The sequence below is a fragment of the Oncorhynchus mykiss genome, chromosome 16 (genome assembly GCF_013265735.2).
Source record: "Oncorhynchus mykiss isolate Arlee chromosome 16, USDA_OmykA_1.1, whole genome shotgun sequence".
In the NCBI taxonomy this organism is placed as follows: domain Eukaryota; kingdom Metazoa; phylum Chordata; class Actinopteri; order Salmoniformes; family Salmonidae; genus Oncorhynchus; species Oncorhynchus mykiss.
The window spans coordinates 75277320-75300995 of record NC_048580.1 but is presented as its reverse complement, the minus strand read 5'-3'; the positions used below and the strand labels follow the sequence as shown (position 1 = coordinate 75300995).

Here is a 23676-nt window from a genome sequence, read left to right as displayed (position 1 = left end):
TCTCTGGCTGGAGGGGAGGAGTTCTCTGGCTGGGGGGTGGAGGGGAGGAGTTCTCTTGCTGGAGGGGAGGAGTTCTCTGGCTGGGGGGTGGAGGGGAGGAGTTCCCTGGCTGGGGGTGGAGGGGAGGAGTTCTCTGGCTGGGGGGTGGAGGGGAGGAGTTCTCTGGCTGGGGGGTGGAGGGGAGGAGTTCTCTGGCTGGGGGGTGGAGGGGAGGAGTTCTCTGGCTGGGGGGTGGAGGTGAAGGGACAGCGTTTCAACCAGTGAGAGAATCAGACACAACTGTAGTTATTTTTTTATTTTTTATTTTCTCCCCAATTTTCGTGGTTCCAATTGTTTAGTAGCTACTATCTTGTCTCATTGCTACAACTCCTGTACGGGCTCGGGAGAGACGAAGGTTGAAACCCAACCAAGCCGCACTGCTTCTTAACACAGCGCGCATCCAACCCGGAAGCCAGCCGCACCAACGATGCACACACAACAGAGTGAGAGAGAAAGCAATGGCGTGGTGCACTTACTGTATCTGCACATACGTGACATTAGTACACCATTTTCGGGGACCAATTTTTGGCCTGTGAGCCCTACTTTGAGAACTACTGACTAAAAAGTATTCAAGAGTACAGGAGAATCTCTTTAAATCAAAAGTTTTTAATATTGAATTGTGTCTAATTCTTCAGCATTAGACCGACTGACAATCTGGTCACATGTACATGACATCATGATTTGATTGGAGACGTACGTGTCACATGTACATTACATCATGACTTGATTGGAGACGTACGTGTCACATGTACATAACATCATGACTTGATTGGAGACGTACGTGTCACATGTACATAACATCATGATTTGATTGGAGACGTACGTGTCACATGTACATAACATCATGATTTGATTGGAGACGTACGTGTCACATGTACATAACATCATGATTTGATTGGAGACGTACGTGTCACATGTACATAACATCATGACTTGATTGGAGACGTACGTGTCACATGTACATAACATCATGATTTGATTGGAGACGTACGTGTCACATGTACATAACATCATGATTTGATTGGAGACGTACGTGTCACATGTACATAACATCATGATTTGATTGGAGACGTACGTGTCACATGTACATAACATCATGATTTGATTGGAGACGTACGTGTCACATGTACATGACATCATGATTTGATTGGAGACGTACGTGTCACATGTACATAACATCATGATTTGATTGGAGACGTACGTGTCACATGTACATAACATCATGATTTGATTGGAGACGTACGTGTCACATGTACATAACATCATGATTTGATTGGAGACGTACGTGTCCACAGGCCTTGCAGTGGTGACGTCTCTTGGTGATGGAGTTAAACGGCTCCTGGCACTTCATACACAGAGTCACCTCCTTCTCACGGATCGGAGTGGGGGCACGCTTCCCCAGCTCATTACAGTTCTGAGAGAGAAGAGAAGAGAGGAACAGAGGAGAGAGAGAGAGACAGACATAGAGAGAGAGAGAGAGAGAGAGAGAGAGAGAGAGAGAGAGAGAGAGAGAGAGAGAGAGAGAGAGAGAGAGAGAGAGAGAGAGACCGAGACATAGAGAGACAGAGACATAGAGAGACAGAGAGAGATAGATATATGTATATAGAGATAGAGAGACCGAGAGAGAGATAGATATAGAGAGAGAGAGAAACAGAGATGGGGAGAAATACAATATGATCTCACAGATGGAGACATTTCAGAAGCTAAAGAGTTGAATTGAATAGTGTTAATAAAGTAAGGTAGAGGGGTTATACGGGGGTGAGAGCCTAGGGGTTATACTGGGGTCAGAGCCTAGGGCTTATACTGGGGTCAGAGCCTAGGGGTTATACTGTGGTCGGAGCCTAGGGGTTATACTGGGGTCAGAGCCTAGGGGTTATACTGGGGTCAGAAGCTAGGGGTTATACTGGGGTCAGAGCCTAGGGGTTATACTGGGGTCAGAGCCTAGGGATTATACTGGGGTCAGAGGCTAGGGCTTATACTGGGGTCAGAGCCTAGGGGTTATACTGGGGTCAGAGCCTAGGGGTTATACTGGGGTCAGAGCCTAGGGGTCATACTGGGGTCAGAGCCTAGGGGTTATACTGGGGTCAGAGCCTAGGGATTATACTGGGGTCAGAAGCTAGGGGTTATACTGGGGTCAGAAGCTAGGGGTTATACTGGGGTCAGAGCCTAGGGATTATACTGGAGTCAGAGGCTAGGGGTTATACTGGGGTCAGAGCCTAGGGGTTATACTGGGGTCAGAGCCTAGGGGTTATACTGGGGTCAGAGCCTAGGGGTTATACTGGGGTCAGAGCCTAGGGGTTATACTGGGGTCAGAGCCTAGGGGTCATACTGGGGTCAGAGCCTAGGGGTTATACTGGGGTCAGAGCCTAGGGGTTATACTGGGGTCAGAGGCAAAAGGTTATACTGGGGTCAGAGGCAAAAAGTTATGCTGGGGTCAGAGGCTAGGGGTTATACTGGGGTCAGAGCCTAGAAGCCAGGGGTTATGCTGGGGTCAGAGGCCAGGGGTTATGCTGGTGTCAGAGGCTAGGGGTTATACTGGGGTCAGAACCTAGGGGTTATGCTGGTGTCAGAGGCTAGGGGTTATACTGGGGTCAGAGCCTAGAAGCCAGGGGTTATGCTGGGGTCAGAGGCTAGTTGTTATGCTGGGGTCAGAAGCAAAAGGTTATGCTGGGGTCAGAGGCAAAAGGTTATATTGGGGTCAGAGGCTAGGGGTTATATTGGGGTCAGAGGCTAGGGGTTATACTGGGGTCAGAGGCTAGGGGTTATATTGGGGTCAGAGGCTAGGGGTTATACTGGGGTCAGAGGCTAGGGGCTATGCTGGGGTCAGAGGCTAGGGGTTATGCTGGTGTCAGAGGCTAGGGGTTATACTGGGGTCAGAACCTAGGGGTTATGCTGGTGTCAGAGGCTAGGGGTTATACTGGGGTCAGAGGCTAGGGGTTATGCTGGGGTCAGAACCTACATGTGAGTTGGAGGGGCTAGGGGTTAGGGGCTAGGAGTTGTATAGTATTTTACAGGTGAGTTGGAGGGGTTAGAGGCAAGGGGTTAGGGGTTAGGGGCTAGGGGTTGTATTGTATCTTACAGGTGAGTTGTAGGATTATTATCCTAGGGGCTAGGGCCTAGGGGTTAGGGACTATGGGTTAGGGACTAGGGGTTAGGGGCTAGGGGTTAGTGGCCAGGGATTAGGGGTTAGGGGTTAGAGGCTAGGGGTTATGCTGGGGTTAGTGGCTAGGGGTTCTGCTGGGGTTAGTGGCTAGGGGTTCTGCTGGGGTTAGTGGCTAGGGGTTCTGCTGGGGTAAGTGGCTAGGGGTTATTCTGGGTTAGGGGCTAGGGGTTATGCTGGGGTTAGTGGCTAGGGGTTATGGTGGGGTTAGGGGCTAGGGGTTATGCTGGGGGTTAGTGGTTATGCTGGGGTTAGGGGCTAGGGTATGGGGTTAGGGACTATGGACTAAGGGCTAGGGATTGGACTAAGGGCTAGGGATTACAGACTAGGGGCTAGGGACTAGGGACTAAGGGTTAGGGACTAGGGGCTAGGGACTAAGGGGTAGAGACTAGGGACTAAGGGTTAGGGGCTAGGGACTAAGGGTTAGGGACTATGGACTAAGGGCTAGGGATTACAGACTAGGGGCTAGGGACTAGGGACTAAGGGTTAGGGACTAGGGGCTAGGGACTAAAGGTTAGGGACTAGGGACTAAGGGTTAGGAACTAGGGGCTAGGGACTAAGGGTTATGGACTAGGGACTAAGGGTTAGGGGCTAGGGGTTATGCTGGGGTTATGCTGGGGTTACTGGCTAGGGGCTAGGGGTTATGATGGGGTTACTGGCTAGGGGCTAGGGGTTATGCTGGGGTTATGCTGGGGTTAGGGGCTAGGGGTTATGCTGGGGTTAGTGGCTAGGGGAGAGGGAGTGTAGTTCTAGTGGTTAGGGACTATGGACTAAGGGCTAGGGATTAGAGACTAGGGGCTAGAGACTAGGGACTAAGGGCTAGGGATGAGAGACTATGGGCTAGGGACTAGGGGCTAGGGGTTAGGGACTAGGGGTTAGGGGCTAGGGGTTATGGGCTAGGGTTTAGGGGTAGAATAATATCTTACTGGTCAGTTAGGATGAGTGGAGTCCTAGAGGTTAGGGGCTAGGGGTTAGGTGCTAGGGGTTGTATAGTATCTTACAGGTGAGTTGGAGGGGCTAGGGGTTAGGGGCTAGGGGTTGTATAGTATCTTACAAGTGAGTTGGAGAGGCTAGGGGTTAGGGGCTAGGGGTTGTATAGTATTTTACAGGTGAGTTGGAGAGGCTAGGGGTTAGGGGTTGCATAGTATCTCACAGGTGAGTTGGAGGGGCTAGGGGTTAGGGTCTAGGGGTTAGGGGCTAGGGGTTGTATTGTATCTTACAGGTGAGTTGGAGGGGCTAGGGGTTAGGGGCTAGGGGTTGTATTGTATCTTATAGGTGAGTTGGAGGGGCTAGGGGCTAGGGGTTGTATTGTATCTTACAGGTGAGTTGGAGGGGCTAGGGGTTAGGGACTAGGTGTTAGGGGCTAGGGGTTATGGGCTAGGGCTTAGGGTTAGGGCTAGGGGCAAGGGGTTAGGGGCAGTATAGTATCTTACAGGTGAGTTGGGAGGAGTGTAGTCCTAGGGGCTAGGGGTTAGGGGTTAGGGGCTAGGGGTTAGGGCTAGGTGTTAGGGGCAATATAGTATCTTACAGGTGAGTTGGGAGGAGTGTAGTCCTCATCTCGGAGAGAACAGTTGAGATGGTGGAACGTGGCAAGCGTCTGTTCATGTCTTTGGATAGTGGCCTGGATAGCTTGGATCCAATCTCTCTTCTCTTCTTCAGTCCTACTCACAATAGACAAATGGCTTTGAGTTAAAATAGTAATTGCAATTCATTGTGAAATGTGTCCATTGCTAAAAGCAGAGATTATTAAAAAATTAAAAAAATGTAACAACTCAAAAGCCTCTAATTCAAGATAGAGGAAGAGAATCCGCTGCCCTCACCTGGCCTGGAGCTCTAGTGATCGCTGTTTTCCAGACACCAGGAAGGTTCTGGGAACGTTAATACTGCTGCTCTCCTTCAGCTCCATCCCATCCACATCAATCCTGGCTCTCACACCAAACTTCTGACCAATCAACCTCAGTTTAGGGACGCAGTACAATAACCTATCATTGAACTGCAGAGAGAGAGAGGGGGGAGACAGAGAGAGAGAGAGAGAGAGAGAGAGAGAGAGAGAGAGAGAGAGAGAGAGAGAGAGAGAGAGAGAGAGAGAAAGAGCGAGAGGGAGAGAGGTGAAGAGTGGGAGGGAGCGAGAGAGCGGTGGGTGAAGAAGTAGAGAGAGGGAGAGATGTAGCCCTAGTTGCATTTTAGATTCACAACATAAATCACAACATGATTTCAAGCAGTGAACAGTGTTCGCCCCAACGTATCAACAGCTTTGCCATTTTCACACTCCCACTGTTACAATGACTCACTCACCAGGATGAGGTATCTGTCCTGTGAGGTGTGTGTGTGTGTCACTCACCAGGATGAGGTATCTGTCCTGTGAGGTGCCGTTCTTAGCCGATAGTTTGAGGATGTGTCCCTCCTTGATGAGTTCGTTGGTAGGGTTAACGATGTCCTCCTCTCCTCCCAGCAACTCATACACCTTCAGCAGTTTACGCATACGCTCCTGTACGATACACACACAGGATGTCAAGGTGCTGCGCAAGGGAACAAAAAATCTTTGCACAATGCACGTTCGCACATCTACAGATGTAGGATCGTAATTTGATCACTCATTTTTTTTTTTTTTTTTTTTTTGCTGAGAATTTTCCTGCCCGGCAGGAAATGCAAATTTGTAGTGTGTTTGAATTTAAAACATGTTTCTAATGTTTGTAATTTCCACTTTTGCTAAAATGAAAAAATGTATCAACTTCTACAAGAATGTCCATGAATTATAATCCACATAATAAATCAAATTTTCTGTTGCTGCTGTAGAAAACTGGCTCAAATTAAGATCCTACATCCGTATACTAACAACTTAACACAGGTTTGTAGGAGAATCAACACCTGAAATAGACCGTGTATAGTTGGAAATAAACATGAAATAAAGTGCTTCAGGCACAGGTACACTCACTGCTTAAAACCACATGGTACTCTGAGTAATCAGTCTTATTCAAATTCATTCAGATATATTTGCTGAGAAAATACCGATTAAGTAGAACACTATGCAGAATATACTGTTAAAGGAGAACACTATACAGAATATACTGTTGAATGGGATCACTATGCAGAATATACTGTTGAAGGAGATCACTATGCAGAATATACTGTTGAAGGAGAACACTATGCAGAATATAATGTTGAAGGAGAACACTATGCAGAGTATACAGTTGAAGGAGAACACTATGCAGAATATACTGTTGAAGGAGAACACTATGCAGAATATACTGTTGAAGGAGAACACTATGCAGAATATACTGTTGAAGGAGAACACTATGCAAATCAAATCAAAGTTTATTTGTCACGTGCGCCGAATGCTTACTTACAGGCTCTAACCAATAGTGCAAAAAAGGTATTAGGTGAACAATAGGTAAGTAAAAAAATGTAAAAAGACAGGCTATATACAGTAGCAAGGCTATAAAAGTAGCGAGGCTACATACAGACACCGGTTAGTCGGGCTGATTGAGGTAGTATGTACATGTAGATATGGTTAAAGTGACTGTGCATATATGGTGAACAGAGAGTAGCAGCAGCGTAAAAGAGGGGTTGGTGGGTGGTGGGACACAATGCAGATAGCCCGGTTAGGGAATGTGCGGGAGCACTGGTTGGTCGGCCCAATTCAGGTAGTATGCACATGAATGTATAGTTAAAATGACTATGCATATATGATAAACAGAGAGTAGCAGCGTAAAAGAGGGGTTGGGGGGGGCACACAATGCAAATAGTCCGGGTAGCCATTTGATTACCTGTTCAGGAGTCTTATGGCTTGGGGGTAAAAACTGTTGAGAAGCCTTGTTGTCCTAGATTTGGCACTCCGGTACCACTTGCCATGCGGTAGTAGAGGGAACAGTCTATGACTGGGGTGGCTGGGCTCTTTGACAATTTTTAGGGCCTTCCTCTGATACCGCCTGGTGTAGAGGTCCTGGATGGCAGGCAGCTTAGCCCCGGTGATCTACTGGGCCATTCGCACTACCCTCTGTAGTGCCTTGTGGTTGGAGGCCAGAGCAACTGCTATCCCAGGCAGTGATGCAACCAACTCTCGATATTGCCGCTGTAGAACCTTTTGAGGATCTCAGGACCCATGCCAAATCTTTTTAGTTTCCTGAGGGGGAATAGGCTTTGTCGTGCCCTCTTCAAGACTGTCTTGGTGTGTTTGGACCATTCTAGTTTGCTGTTGATGTGGACACCAAGGAACTTGAAGCTCTCAACCTGCTCCACTACAGCCCCGTCAATGAGAATGGGGGCGTGCTCGGTCCTCCTTTTCCTGTATTCCACAATCATCACCTTAGTCTTTGTTATGCTGAGGGATAGGTTGTTATTCTGCCACCACCCGGCCAGGTCTCTGACCTCTTCCCTATAGGCTGTCTCGTCGTTGTCGGTGATCAGGCCTACAACTGTTGTGTTGTCTGCAAACTTAATGACGGTGTTGGAGTCATGCTTGGCCATGCAGTCGTGGGTGAACAGGGAGTACAGGAGGGGACTGAGCACATACCCCTGGGGAGCTCCAGTGTTGAGGATCAGCGTGGCAGATGTGTTGCTACCTACCCTCATCACCTGGGGGCGGCCCGTCAGGAAGTCCAGGATCCAGTTGCAGAGGGAGGTGTTTAGTCCCAGGATCCTTAGCTTAGTGATGAGCTTTGAGGGTACTATGGTGTTGAACGCTGAGCTGTAGTCAATGAACCGCATTCTCACATAGGTGTTCCTTTTGTCCAGGTGTGAACGGGCAGTGTGGAGTGCAATAGAGATTGCATCATCTGTGGATCTGTTTGGGCGGTATGCAAATTAGAGTGGGTCTAGAGTTTCTGGGATAATGGTGTTGATGTGAGCCCTTACCAGCCTTTCAAAGCACTTCATGGCTACGGACGTGAGTGCTACAGGTCTGTAGTCATTTAGGCAGGTTACCTTTGTGTTCTTGGGCACAGGGACTATGGTGGTCTGCTTGAAGCATGTTGGTATTACAGACTCAATCAGGGACACGTTGAAAATGTCAGTGAAGACACCTGCCAGTTGGTAAGCACATGCCCGGAGCACACGTCCTGGTAATCCGTCTGGCCCCACAGCCTTGTGTATGTTGACCTGTTTAAAGGTCTTACTCACGTCGGCTACGTAGAGCGTGATCACAAAGTCGTCCGGAACAGATGATGCTCTCATGCATGCCTCAGTGTTGCTTGCCTCGAAGCATAGAAGTGTTTAGCTCGTCTGCTAGGCTCGTGTCACTGGGCAGCTCGCGGCTGTGTTTCTCTTTGTAGTCTGTAATAGTTTGCAAGCCCTGCCACATCCGACGAGCGTCGGAGCCAGTGTAGTACAATTCAATCTTAGCCCTGTATTGACGGTTTGCCTGTTTGATGATTCGTCGGAGGGCATAGCGGGATTTCTTGTAAGGGTTAGATTCCTGCACCTTGAAAGCGGCAGCTCTACCCTTTAGCTCAGTGCGAATGTTACCTGTAATCCATGGCTTCTGGTTGGGGTATGTACGTACAGTCACTGTGGGGACGACGTCCTCAATGCACTTATTGATAAAGCCAGTGACTGATGTGGTGTACTCAATGCCATCGGAAGAATCCCGGAACATGTTCCAGTCTGTGCTGCAAAACAGTCCTGTAGTTTAGCATCTGCTTCATCTGACCACTTGTTTATAGACTGAGTCACTGGTGCTTCCTGCTTTAATTTTTGCTTGTAAGCAGGAATCAGAAGGATAGAGTTGTGGTCGGATTTACAGAATGCAGAATATACTGTTGAAGGAGAACACTATGCAGAATATACTGCTGAAGGAGAACACTATGCAGAATATACTGTTGAAGGAGAAGACTATGCAGAATATACTGTTGAAGGAGAACACTATGCAGAATGTGCCACAGCTACAGTATTTGGTGAAGAAATGTGTGTGTGTGTGTGTGTGTGTGTGTGTGTGTGTGTGTGTGTGAGTGTGTGTGTGTGTGGACATGTTTAACTATACTGGTGAACAAAAGTACTTCTACGTGGTTTAGGGTTAGAATTAGTGTTAGAGCTAGAATTAGGGTTAAATGTTAGGTTTAGGGTTAGGGATATTAAGGAAAATAGGATTCTTAATGGGAATCAATTGTGTGTCCCAAGGTTAGTAAAATAAGACTGTGTGTGTGTGTGTGTGTGTGTGTGTGTGTGTGTGTGTGTGTGTGTGTGTGTGTGTGTGTGCGTGCGTGTGAGGGCCAGTGATGCGTGGGTCAGCTGTTTGTTCCCCCGCACCCACCCGCAATTGCTAATAACTCATCCGCAATCACCCGACTATATGAGACAAAGTGAATAACACACCTGCACCCATCCCTAACTCCTTAAATATATAACATATGCTGTAGGCCACAGTGAGAGACAACAGAATGATTTTTTTTGCCTATCATTTCCAACATTTTGATATGCTATTTGTGAGTCAACTTATCTATAATTAGATCCATGCAGCTTCTCTTCAGTCATTACTTGTTTCCCTAGAAGACTAAATAAATCCCTGCTCACCAGAATGATGTCATAAATGGATAGAATGAATGATGTCATAAATGGATAGAATGAATGATGTCATAAATGGATAGAATGAATGATGTCATAAATGGATAGAATGAATGATGTCATAAATGGATAGAATGAATGATGTCATAAATGGATAGAATGAATGATGTCATACATGGATTGAATGAATGATGTCATAAATGGATAGAATGAATGATGTCATAAATGGATAGAATGAATGATGTCAAAAATGGACAGAATGAATAAAGTCATAAATGGATAGAATGAATGTCAAAAATTTATAGAATGAATGATGTCATAAGTGGATAGAATGAATGATGTCATAAATAGATCGAATGAATTATGTCATAAATGGATAGAATGAATGATGTCATGAATGGATAGAATGAATGATGTCATAAATGGATTGAATGAATGATGTCATAAATGATGTCATAAATGGATAGAATGAATGATGTCATAAATGGATAGAATGAATGATGTCATAAATGGATAGAATGAATGATGTCATAAATGGATAGAATGAATGATGTCATAAATGGATAGAATGAATGATGTCATAAATGGATTGAATGAATGATGTCATAAATGGATAGAATGAATTATGTCATAAATGGATAGAATGATGTCATAAATGGATAGAATGAATGATGTCATAAATTATGTCATAAATGGATAGAATGAATGATGTCATAAATGGATTGAATGAATGACGTCGGTAAAGTTTGTCTTCTCTTTCCTCTTTTCATCTCTGCTTCTCTCACGCATCAAAAATGCTTAGGGACCGGGGAGGGAAAAAAATGACATCAATTTGACCGGTTTTAAGGAAATTAAAAGCTGTTAAAAATGACCTAAAATGTTTTTGATAAGATTTCATTTTGGTTTGGATGCATTTCTTTATTTAGCTTTTATTTAACCAGCTAGGCTAGTTGAGAACAAGTTCTCATTTGCACCTGTGACCCGGCCAAGATAAAGCATAGCAATTCGACCCGTACAACAACACAACACCTCATACAACCGCATATTTTATGTGGTTGAAATACTATCACCTTTTATGACGCTGATAAAGATAGCACCTTTACAGACGGTCCCTAACAGCGGTTGAAATACGATCAGTTTGTATGATGCTGATAAAGATAGCACCTTTACAGACGGTCCCTAACAGTGGTTGAAATACGATCAGTTTGTATGATGCTGATAAAGATAGCACCTTTACAGACGGTCCCTAACAGTGGTTGAAATACGATCAGTTTGTATGATGCTGATAAAGATAGCACCTTAACAGACGGTCCCTAACAGTGGTTGAAATACGATCAGTTTGTATGATGCTGATAAAGATAGCACCTTTACAGACGGTCCCTAACAGTGGTTGAAATACGATCAGTTTGTATGGTGCTGATAAAGATAGCACCTTTACAGACGGTCCCTAACAGTGGTTGAAATACGATCAGTTTGTATGATGCTGATAAAGATAGCACCTTTACAGACGGTCCCTAACAGTGGTTGAAATACGATCAGTTTGTATGATGCTGATAAAGATAGCACCTTTACAGACGGTCCCTAACAGTGGTTGAAATACGATCAATTTGTATGATGCTGATAAAGATAGCACCTTTACAGACGGTCCCTAACAGTGGTTGACATACGATCAGTTTGTATGATGCTGATAAAGATAGCACCTTAACAGACGGTCCCTAACAGTGGTTGAAATACGATCAGTTTGTATGATGCTGATAAAGATAGCACCTTTACAGACGGTCCCTAACAGTGGTTGAAATACGATCAGTTTGTATGGTGCTGATAAAGATAGCACCTTTACAGACGGTCCCTAACAGTGGTTGAAATACGATCAGTTTGTATGATGCTGATAAAGATAGCACCTTTACAGACGGTCCCTAACAGTGGTTGAAATACTATCACCTTTTATGACGCTGATAAAGATAGCACCTTTACAGACGGTCCCTAACAGTGGTTGAAATACGATCAGTTTGTATGATGCTGATAAAGATAGCACCTTTACAGACGGTCCCTAACAGTGGTTGAAATACGATCAGTTTGTATGATGCTGATAAAGATAGCACCTTTACAGACGGTCCCTAATGGCGCATTCGTTCCCTCAAGATGCTGAAAGAAAGAAATCATATTTCTCCTCTCCTGTTCCCCAAGTCAAAATGTGCATTTGGTGTATAATTCAACTGCATGAAATGCTTAAATCTGTTAATTATTTTAATTAGGCCATGTGACAGGTTATAGACTGACAGTTAATATTAGGCCATGTGACAGGTTATAGACTGACAGTTAATATTAGGCCATGTGACAGGTTATAGACTGACAGTTAATATTAGACTATGTGACAGGTTATAGACTGACAGTTAATATTAGACTATGTGACAGGTTATAGACTGACAGTTAATATTAGACTATGTGACAGGTTATAGACCTACAGTCATTGTCCAGATTTCAGTTAAGTTACTTACATTTAAACAATATGAATAGTACAGTTCCCTTGACGTGACATTTTGAAAGTCCATTAGACTACTGTTCTGGTCCTCTCTTCTATAACATTAGACTACTGTTCTGGTCCTCTCTTCTATAACAGACTACTGTTCTGGTCCTCTCTTCTATAACATTAGACTACTGTTCTGGTCCTCACTTCTAGAACATTAGACTACTGTTCTGGTCCTCTCTTCTAGAACATTAGACTACTGTTCTGGTCCTCTCTTCTATAACAGACTACTGTTCTGGTCCTCTCTTCTAGAACATTAGACTACTGTTCTGGTCCTCTCTTCTAGAACATTAGACTACTGTTCTGGTCCTCTCTTCTATAACAGACTACTGTTCTGGTCCTCTCTTCTATAACAGTCTACTGTTCTGGTCCTCTCTTCTAGAACATTAGACTACTGTTCTGGTCCTCTCTTCTATAACATTAGACTACTGTTCTGGTCCTCTCTTCTAGAACATTAGACTACTGTTCTGGTCCAATCTTCTATAACATTAGACTACTGTTCTGGTCCTCACTTCAGCTCTCCAGCTGGTCTCTTATTCAATTAAGCTCCCACATTGTCCTTTTTGCCTCATTGGATCGATGTAAACTGTTTCTGCTCAAGTTTCTTAAAGCATTTGGCGATTGGCGTGTATTTGGAGCGTTACAATGAAGCCCCAAAGCTTATAGGCTTCAGCTACGCATTAACGTGATATAAACATAATGAAAGAAAAACCTCAATGTAGCATATCATTTACGTACTAATTGCACAATAATTATACTTCTATGGATTTTTACCACGTTTTTTTTCCCCTTTACTCAACCCACCCGTCACCCAGACATTTCAGAGGGGATTGTGGGTTATGAGCGGTGTCGACCCGTCATTCATGTTTTGAGCCTCGCCTAATGAAGCTAAAAAATAAAAAAATCTTATATATATATTTTTTTTGTTGCCTGTTTCGCATGTTATTTTGGCATTAATACGTGTCACATTCAGTTAGCAACCTTGCAGTCATCATCATGAATCAAGTTGACAATCTACTGGCAAATCCTTTTCAAGCCTTGTCATGTGAAGAGAAATGATGAAGAGATATTATAGATAAAAAAGTATTGGTGCTCATCAGCCATTGGACAAAAACATTACACAACAAGTTGGAAATCGCAAATTCAACAATGAGTGGTTTGGAAGGAATCAGTGACTAACTGCAAGCATTGCAAAGCAATCACTAGCCTGCTATTCAGTGGAGTGGGTGTGTGGTTCAAGTCTGGGTTTAAGGGTCTCTTTTCCAAGCTTAAAAGGATAAACATTCAACATTGGCCATGCTGTCCATCCAGCATGACTTCTGCCGCGTTCAAAACAACTGGAAACTCGGAACTGGGAAATGTCAGACTTCAGTGAGTTCAAGACAACTGGGAACTCGGGGAAAAACGAGCTCCGACTTGGAAAATACGTTTTGAACGGTCATCCAACTCTGAATTCCAAGTCGAGAACTCAGGCCTCTTTCTCAAGGTCCAACTTGAAGATCACTGACGTCATGATTTGAAATAGTTTGTACATCTCAATTGTCAGTAAAAAAAAACACATTTGTTTAAGCAAGTCAGCTATGTAAAAGGTAGTAAATGAGGCTGAATTAACTGTTTCGCTGCCAGACAAGGCTCCGCTGAAAGCCAGGTGTAGCAGTGGTAAGTTTTTGGGACTCTGCTGTTGGGACAGCTTTATGTAGGCCCTAACAGTTTGTGGGCACCGTTTGTCACAGCTATAGTGCAATTGTTTACTTTTGTGTTGTGTTGTGTTGTGCCTTTGCCAGCATGCATTGATTTTTGTTGTTGTTGAGATTGCCCCACCAAGATTTACATGCTAAAATCTTCATTGGTTATGAATCAACATACAGATCACTAGTGTTGGAGTGCTCTGCAGTGAGAAAGGACTCACCATCTTTCTGATGGCAGTGTTGGAGTGCTCTGCAGTGTGAAAGGACTCACCATCTTTCTGATGGCAGTGTTGGAGTGCTCTGCAGTGTGAAAGGACTCACCATCTTTCTGATGGCTGTGTTGGAGTGCTCTGCCGCTGTGGCGATCAACTCCAGAGATTCTGAAAAGACACAAGAGACTTTGTTACGACAACAAAAAATATTCCTGCATTTCCCTTGAATGAATTGGAAGTAATAATATTAAAAAAACATTTGTATAATAATATATTTTATTTGTATAGCTCTTTTCATATCATAGAGCACTCAAACTCAACTCTGGACCTCGAAGCCAGTTCCACTTCATTTTTTAAATTAGACCAGTGACATCACTAATTAGACCAGTGACATCACTAATTAGACCAGTGACACCAGGCGTGTGGAATTAATTATCAGGTAAAACAGAAAACCAACAAGCTCCGGACCCCATAGGGTAAGAGTTGAATACTCCTGGCATTGCGAGTCTCAGACTGGTTCACAATTGGACGAAAACATAGAGTTAGAAAGAGAGCCTGTCAAGCCAAATAGTGTCCACCTGCCAAAAAAGTATCTCCCCTTGCATTATAATGGGATTCAATGAACTCTGTCTTTCGTTGCTCGGAATGTTGCTGGAACTGGCAAAATTCTGACCAGATTACGTAATGAACCAAAGCGCCCGTTGCTATGTTGGTTGCTTGGGCTCTATTTTTTACCCTGTCGCGGTCGCGGAGGACGGAGGATGCGGGCAGTTCTAGTTCACCTCATAAAAGCTTGCTTGGTTAATGCGCAAATTTATTACCTCAGAATCGCTCTCCAAGGACAGTGTTTTTGACGGTGACTACCTACTGACTACCTGCTGACTACCTGCTGACTACCTGCTTATTCGCAAATTTATTACCCCAGAATCGCTCTCCAAGGACAGTGTTTTTGACGGTGACTACCTACTGACTACCTGTTGACTACCTGTTGACTACCTGCTGACTACCTGCTGACTACCAGCTGACTACCTGCTGACTACCTGCTGACTACCTGCTGACTACCTACTGACTACCTACTGACTACCTGCTGACTACCTGTTGACTACCTGCTGACTACCCGCTGACTACCTGCTGACTACCTAATGACTACCCGCTGACTACCTGCTGACTACCTGCTGACTACCTGTTGACTACCTAATGACTACCCGCTGACTACCTGCTGACTACCCGCTGACTACCTGCTGACTACCTGCTGACTACCTGCTGACTACCTGCTGACTGCCTACTGACTACCTGCTGACTACCTAATGACTACCCGCTGACTACCTGTTGACTACCTAATGACTACCCGCTGACTACCTGCTGACTACCCGCTGACTACCTGCTGACTACCTGCTGACTACCTGCTGACTACCTGCTGACTACCCGCTGACTACCTGCTGACTACCTGCTGACTACCTGCTGACTACCTGCTGACTGAAAAGACTGAAAAGAGAACACTCTTTCTTTAACCTATATTTGTCTTTATATAAGACAATGCTGTTAAATAGGAAGAAGTAATTGAATCTGTTTTTAGATAGATTTTAGATTGACATTGCTAGCCTTTACAAAAAATGAAGTTTGTTGCGGCAAACTTCCTGCAGGTTTGTGACAAATTCTCTGTGAACTGCATAGTGTACCACAAAATATTTGCCAGAAGTTTGCAAATGTTGTTACTAGTGTTGAATCTGCTGCCAACCTTTGGCAACAATAATTTGCATTGCCACTAGTGGCAAACTGTTCACCAGAGGGTTTTTTTACTCTCAAGATTTGATTCTGTGGAAAACCTGTGGAAACAAGTTCCAAGACCAGTAACCAATCAGGGGGTTTAGAAACTTTACAAAATGGAAACCATGCCATTTCCTCATGCCACCAGTGTGTGAAGTCCACCAGAATAATTGCAAGTATTCTAGTGCAACTGAGTGACTGACGAGTTTGAAACTGCATATTTTATTTAGACAGATTAAGGGTGTTTTGGCTGATGAAAACAGTAAGTAGCAAATGTTATGAATTTTGAATTTGATGGTCATTCAGGGTAAAAAATAGGTTGTCCTATCATAATTAGGTAGCTGGCTAACGTTAGCTAGCATTTTCTGTGCCAGTATCTCTGGCTGTGCTAACCTTAGCCTCGCGACCATTCTCGCAACGCTAGCGTACTGAAGTGTTGTCGCGGAATCTAACTAAATGTATGGCTTTTATCGACGTTTAGCTAGCTAGTTAACTATGTCAGCGGTTGAGACCTCTCATTGTTCGGATTTGAAAATCCAACCATTGTAATAGAAGGGGGCGGGGCTCAGGGGCTGTGTGTATTTAAAAACATATATATTTTATTATTTAACCTTTATTTAATTATGCATGTCAGTTAAGAACAAATTCTTATTTACAATGACGGCCTACACCGGCCAAACCCGGACGACGCTGGGCCAATTGTGCTCCGCCCTATGGGACTCCCGATCACGGCCGGTTGTGATACAGCCTGGATTCGAACCAGGGTGTCTGCAGTGACGCCTCTAGTACTGAGATGCAGTGCCTTAGACCGCTGCGCCACTCAGGAGCCCAATTGAGAGAGACACAGAGGAGAGCCAACCAGTAAAAGCACAGCCCCCTTCTATCTCAAGGCCATCAGACTGTTAAACAGCCACCACTAACATTGAGTGGCTGCTGCCAACATACTGACTCAACTCCAGCCACTTTAATAATGGGAATTGATTTAAAATATATCACTAGCCACTTTAAACAATGCCACTTAATATACTGTTTACATACCCTACATTACTCATCTCATATGTATATACTGTACTCTATACCATCTACTGCATCTTGCCTATGCCGTTCTGTACCATCACTCATTCATATATCTTTATGTACATATTCTTTATCCCTTTACACTTGGATGTATAAGGTAGTAGTTGTGGAATTATTAGGTTAGATTAGTCGTTGGTTATTACTGCATTGTCGGAACTAGAAGCACAAGCATTTCGCTACACTCGCATCTGCTAACCATGTGTATATGACAAATAAAATTTGATTTGATTTGATTTACTGATGCATTGAGCCGACAACATCAAAGAGCCATTCCTGACTCTGAAATCAGGAGGACAACAACAGTTAAGTGTTAGCTAGACTAGTGATTGGCTGCTCCATACTTTCCACAAGTCCTCATATTCTAAAATCAAATTATTTCTCTAACAGGTTGGGACCAACATGGTCCTGCAACAGGCGGAGGTGTCCAGACCTTGCCCATTTGTGTTGGCTCTTGGAGACTGCTCACAGGTGTTTACAGTCGTTAGTGGAACGGCATTGGAGCAAGGTACACTGCTTGGTGCACTGAATGTGTGCTTCAAGTTATATGATGTGTTTTTATATCAACTTCCCCACTGTGCCCCGGCACAGAACATTTCCTACAGACCACGGGGTGTATCAGCTGCCAGGTACGGAATCCCCCGCAGGAATCCCCCGCAGGAATCCCCCGCAGTAATCCCCCGCAGTAATCCCCCGCAGTAATCCCCAGCAGTAATCCCCCGCAGTAATCCCCCGCAGTAATCCCCCGCAGTAATCCCCAGCAGTAATCCCCCGCAGTAATCCCCCGCAGTAATCCCCCGCAGTAATCCCCCGCAGTAATCCCCAGCAGTAATCCCCAGCAGTAATCCCAGCAGTAATCCCCCGCAGTAATCCCCAGCAGTAATCCCCCGCAGTAATCCCCCGCAGTAATCCCCCGCAGTAATCCCCCGCAGTAATCCCTCGCAGTAATCCCCCGCAGGAATCCCCCGCAGTAATCCCCCGCAGGAATCCCCCGCAGTAATCCCCCGCAGTAATCCCCCGCAGTAATCCCCCGCAGGAATCCCCCGCAGTAATCCCCCGCAGTAATCCCCCGCAGTAATCCCCCGCAGTAATCCCCAGCAGTAATCCCCCGCAGTAATCCCCAGCAGTAATCCCCCGCAGTAATCCCCAGCAGTAATCCCCAGCAGTAATCCCCCGCAGTAATCCCCCGCAGTAATCCCCAGCAGTAATCCCCAGCAGTAATCCCAGCAGTAATCCCCCGCAGTAATCCCCAGCAGTAATCCCCAGCAGTAATCCCCAGCAGTAATCCCCCGCAGTAATCCCAGCAGTAATCCCCCGCAGTAATCCCCAGCAGTAATCCCCAGCAGTAATCCCCAGCAGTAATCCCCCGCAGTAATCCCCAGCAGTAATCCCCAGCAGTAATCCCCAGCAGTAATCCCCAGCAGTAATCCCCCGCAGTAATCCCCAGCAGTAAGACTGTTGAGGGAAAGTATTTCTTTCCCCACTGAACAATAGTGGATAAGTATCTGCTCTTGTACTGTATGTAGTGTGAGAATGGCAGGGGGAAGAACAGACCTCTGATTGATGTGTTCCGGTGAATGAATAGATCAATGGATGGATGAGTCATGAGTATCTCATTCCAATGCTAATATAAAATCACATTTTATTTGTCATATGAGCCGACTAGAACAGGTGAAAATGCTGACTTTACAAGCCCTTAACCAACAATTCAGTTTTATGAAAATAGAGTTGAGAAAATATTTACTAAATAAACTAAGGTTTTGTTAAAATAACAATAACGAGGCTATATACAGGGGGTACCGGTACCGAGTCAATGTGCAGGGTACATGTTAGTCAAGATAATTTGTACATGTAGGTGGGGGTAAAGTGACTAGGCATAGATAATAAACAGCAGTAGAATTAAGCAGCTAAACCAGGCCTGTATTATTGAACATTAAGTAACGTCCAGCTAAACCAGGCCTGTGTTATTGAACATTAAGTAACGTCCAGCTAAACCAGGCCTGTGTTAGTGAACATTAAGTAACGTCCAGCTAAACCAGGCCTGTGTTATTGAACATTAAGTAACGTCCAGCTAAACCAGGCCTGTATTATTGAACATTAAGTAACGTCCAGCTAAACCAGGCCTGTGTTATTGAACATTAAGTAACGTCCAGCTAAACCAGGCCTGTGTTAGTGAACATTAAGTAACTTCCAGCTAAACCAGGCCTGTGTTATTGAACATTAAGTAACGTCCAGCTAAACCAGGCCTGTGTTATTGAACATTAAGTAACTTCCAGCTAAACCAGGCCTGTATTATTGAACATTAAGTAACGTCCAGCTAAACCAGGCCTGTGTTATTGAACATTAAGTAACGTCCAGCTAAACCAGGCCTGTGTTATTGAACATTAAGTAACGTCCAGCTAAACCAGGCCTGTATTAGTGAACATTAAGTAACGTCCAGCTAAACCAGGCCTGTGTTAGTGAACATTAAGTAACGTCCAGCTAAACCAGGCCTGTGTTAGTGAACATTAAGTAACTTCCAGCTAAACCAGGCCTGTGTTAGTGAACATTAAGTAACTTCCAGCTAAACCAGGCCTGTGTTAGTGAACATTAAGTAACTTCCAGCTAAACCAGGCCTGTGTTATTGAACATTAAGTAACGTCCAGCTAAACCAGGCCTGTGTTAGTGAACATTAAGTAACGTCCAGCTAAACCAGGCCTGTGTTATTGAACATTAAGTAACTTCCAGCTAAACCAGGCCTGTGTTAGTGAACATTAAGTAACGTCCAGCTAAACCAGGCCTGTATTATTGAACATTAAGTAACGTCCAGCTAAACCAGGCCTGTGTTATTGAACATTAAGTAACGTCCAGCTAAACCAGGCCTGTGTTATTGAACATTAAGTAACGTCCAGCTAAACCAGGCCTGTGTTAGTGAACATTAAGTAACTTCCAGCTAAACCAGGCCTGTGTTAGTGAACATTAAGTAACTTCCAGCTAAACCAGGCCTGTGTTATTGAACATTAAGTAACGTCCAGCTAAACCAGGCCTGTGTTATTGAACATTAAGTAACGTCCAGCTAAACCAGGCCTGTGTTAGTGAACATTAAGTAACGTCCAGCTAAACCAGGCCTGTGTTAGTGAACATTAAGTAACTTCCAGCTAAACCAGGCCTGTGTTAGTGAACATTAAGTAACTTCCAGCTAAACCAGGCCTGTATTATTGAACATTAAGTAACTTCCAGCTAAACCAGGCCTGTGTTAGTGAACATTAAGTAACTTCCAGCTAAACCAGGCCTGTGTTAGTGAACATTAAGTAACTTCCAGCTAAACCAGGCCTGTGTTAGTGAACATTAAGTAACTTCCAGCTAAACCAGGCCTGTGTTAGTGAACATTAAGTAACTTCCAGCTAAACCAGGCCTGTATTATTGAACATTAAGTAACTTACAGCTAAACCAGGCCTGTGTTATTGAACATTAAGTAACGTCCAGCTAAACCAGGCCTGTGTTATTGAACATTAAGTAACGTCCAGCTAAACCAGGCCTGTGTTAGTGAACATTAAGTAACGTCCAGCTAAACCAGGCCTGTGTTATTGAACATTAAGTAACTTCCAGCTAAACCAGACCTGTGTTATTGAACATTAAGTAACGTCCAGCTAAACCAGGCCTGTGTTAGTGAACATTAAGTAACTTCCAGCTAAACCAGGCCTGTGTTAGTGAACATTAAGTAACGTCCAGCTAAACCAGGCCTGTGTTATTGAACATTAAGTAACTTCCAGCTAAACCAGGCCTGTGTTAGTGAACATTAAGTAACGTCCAGCTAAACCAGGCCTGTGTTATTGAACATTAAGTAACGTCCAGCTAAACCAGGCCTGTGTTATTGAACATTAAGTAACTTCCAGCTAAACCAGGCCTGTGTTATTGAACATTAAGTAACGTCCAGCTAAACCAGGCCTGTGTTATTGAACATTAAGTAACTTCCAGCTAAACCAGGCCTGTGTTATTGAACATTAAGTAACTTCCAGCTAAACCAGGCCTGTGTTAGTGAACATTAAGTAACTTCCAGCTAAACCAGGCCTGTGTTATTGAACATTAAGTAACGTCCAGCTAAACCAGGCCTGTGTTATTGAACATTAAGTAACGTCCAGCTAAACCAGGCCTGTGTTATTGAACATTAAGTAACGTCCAGCTAAACCAGGCCTGTGTTAGTGAACATTAAGTAACTTCCAGCTAAACCAGGCCTGTGTTAGTGAACATTAAGTAACGTCCAGCTAAACCAGGCCTGTATTATTGAACATTAAGTAACTTCCAGCTAAACCAGGCCTGTGTTATTGAACATTAAGTAACGTCCAGCTAAACCAGGCCTGTATTATTGAACATTAAGTAACGTCCAGCTAAACCAGGCCTGTGTTATTGAACATTAAGTAACTTCCAGCTAAACCAGGCCTGTATTATTGAACATTAAGTAACGTCCAGCTAAACCAGGCCTGTGTTAGTGAACATTAAGTAACTTCCAGCTAAACCAGGCCTGTGTTATTGAACATTAAGTAACGTCCAGCTAAACCAGGCCTGTATTATTGAACATTAAGTAACTTCCAGCTAAACCAGGCCTGTATTATTGAACGTGTTCATCCTGCCACCCCTGACTCCTCCCGTCTTCCCGTTATTCTGCTTTTGAACTCCAGGGGTTCTGCCATGTTCCGAGACGACGACCAGCTTGAGAGCAAAATTCAAGCCCCTCTTTTGAGAATGGCTGCCTGTCGAGGACAAGTGACAGGAAAAACTAGCTTCAGCACCTTGTGTGTCTTGATTCGGCCTCTTCCACCTCTCCTCATCCTCATCCTCTGATTGCCCAACAAACTGCCCACTCATCCCATCCCTTGCTTCTCCATCTCTGGAGGCCTCCTTCTATTTCTCACCTCCCTCATCAACCCCTCTGACATGATTCCTTACAGACAGGTATCCTTTCTTTTCTGTCTCCTGTTAACATTATTGTATTTTTTTATTTATTTTATTTGTACATACCTGATCTACCTGTAACCTGTGTGTTTTCTTGTTTACATCTCTGTCTCCTACCCTTCTACCTTTTAACTCTTGTTCTCCTGTTCTCCAGGACCTAGTGGTTCTGCCCAACACCCAGACCTGGATCCACCTGATGTCCTCCTTTTCCTGTTCTCCAGGACCTAGTGGTTCTGCCCAACACCCAGACCTGGATCCACCTGATGTCCTCCTTTTCCTGTTCTCCAGGACCTAAAGGGTTCTGCCCAACACCCAGACCTGGATCCACCTGATGTCCTCCTTTTCCTGTTCTCCAGGACCTAGGGGTTCTGCCCAACACCCAGACCTGGAGCCACCTGATGTCCTCCGTTACCTGTTCTCCAGGACCTAGGGGTGCTGCCCAACACCCAGACCTGGATCCACCTGATGTCCTCCTTTTCCTGTTCTCCAGGACCTAGTGGTTCTGCCCAACACCCAGACCTGGATCCACCTGATGTCCTCCTTTTCCTGTTCTCCAGGACCTAAAGGGTTCTGCCCAACACCCAGACCTGGATCCACCTGATGTCCTCCTTTTCCTGTTCTCCAGGACCTAGGGGTTCTGCCCAACACCCAGACCTGGATCCACCTGATGTCCTCCGTTACCTGTTCTCCAGGACCTAGGGGTGCTGCCCAACACCCAGACCTGGATCCACCTGATGTCCTCCTTTTCCTGTTCTCCAGGACCTAGGGGTTCTGCCCAACACCCAGACCTGGATGCACCTGATGTCCTCCGTTACCTGTTCTCCAGGACCTAGGGGTGCTGCCCAACACCCAGACCTGGATCCACCTGATGTCCTCCTTTTCCTGTTCTCCAGGACCTAGGGGTTCTGCCCAACACCCAGACCTGGATCCACCTGATGTCCTCCTTTTCCTGTTCTCCAGGACCTAGGGGTTCTGCCCAACACCCAGACCTGGATCCACCTGATGTCCTCCTTTTCCTGTTCTCCAGGACCTAGGGGTTCTGCCCAACACCCAGACCTGGATCCACCTGATGTCCTCCGTTACCTGTTCTCCAGGACCTAAAGGGTTCTGCCCAACACCCAGACGTGGTTTCACCTGATGTCCTCCGTTACCTGTTCTCCAGGACCTAGGGGTTCTGCCCAACACCCAGACGTGGATCCACCTGATGTCCTCCGTTACCTGTTCTCCAGGACCTAGGGGTTCTGCCCAACACCCAGACCTGGATCCACCTGATGTCCTCCGTTTCCTGTTCTCCAGGACCTAGAGGGTTCTGCCCAACACCCAGACGTGGATCCACCTGATGTCCTCCGTTACCTGTTCTCCAGGACCTAGGGGTTCTGCCCAACACCCAGACGTGGATCCACCTCATGTCCTCTGTTACCTGTTCTCCAGGACCTAGGGGTTCTGCCCAACACCCAGACGTGGATCCACCTGATGTCCTCCGTTACCTGTTCTCCAGGACCTAGGGGTTCTGCCCAACACCCAGACCTGGATCCACCTGATGTCCTCCTTTTCCTGTTCTCCAGGACCTAGGGGTTCTGCCCAACACCCAGACGTGGATCCACCTGATGTCCTCCGTTACCTGTTCTCCAGGACCTAGAGGGTTCTGCCCAACACCCAGACCTGGATCCACCTGATGTCCTCCGTTACCTGTTCTCCAGGACCTAGAGGGTTCTGCCCAACACCCAGACCTGGATCCACCTGATGTCCTCCTTTTCCTGTTCTCCAGGACCTAGGGGT

General features: G+C 45.3%; 1 protein-coding gene across 2 annotated transcripts in view; it reads right to left on the bottom strand.

Moving 5' to 3' along the window:
- The window catches only part of LOC110491181 (FYVE, RhoGEF and PH domain containing 1), a 222689-nt gene that overhangs the window by 5917 nt on the left and 193096 nt on the right, over window positions 1-23676 (bottom strand). For both annotated transcript variants that reach the window (XM_036947810.1, XM_036947811.1), the window contains exons 8-12: window positions 14234-14292; window positions 5541-5687; window positions 5020-5192; window positions 4728-4860; window positions 1325-1453 (exon numbers count right to left, since the gene is read on the bottom strand). In XM_036947810.1, coding sequence (XP_036803705.1) covers window positions 1325-1453; window positions 4728-4860; window positions 5020-5192; window positions 5541-5687; window positions 14234-14292 — 641 coding nt within the window. The remainder of the gene's footprint in view (window positions 1-1324; window positions 1454-4727; window positions 4861-5019; window positions 5193-5540; window positions 5688-14233; window positions 14293-23676) is intronic.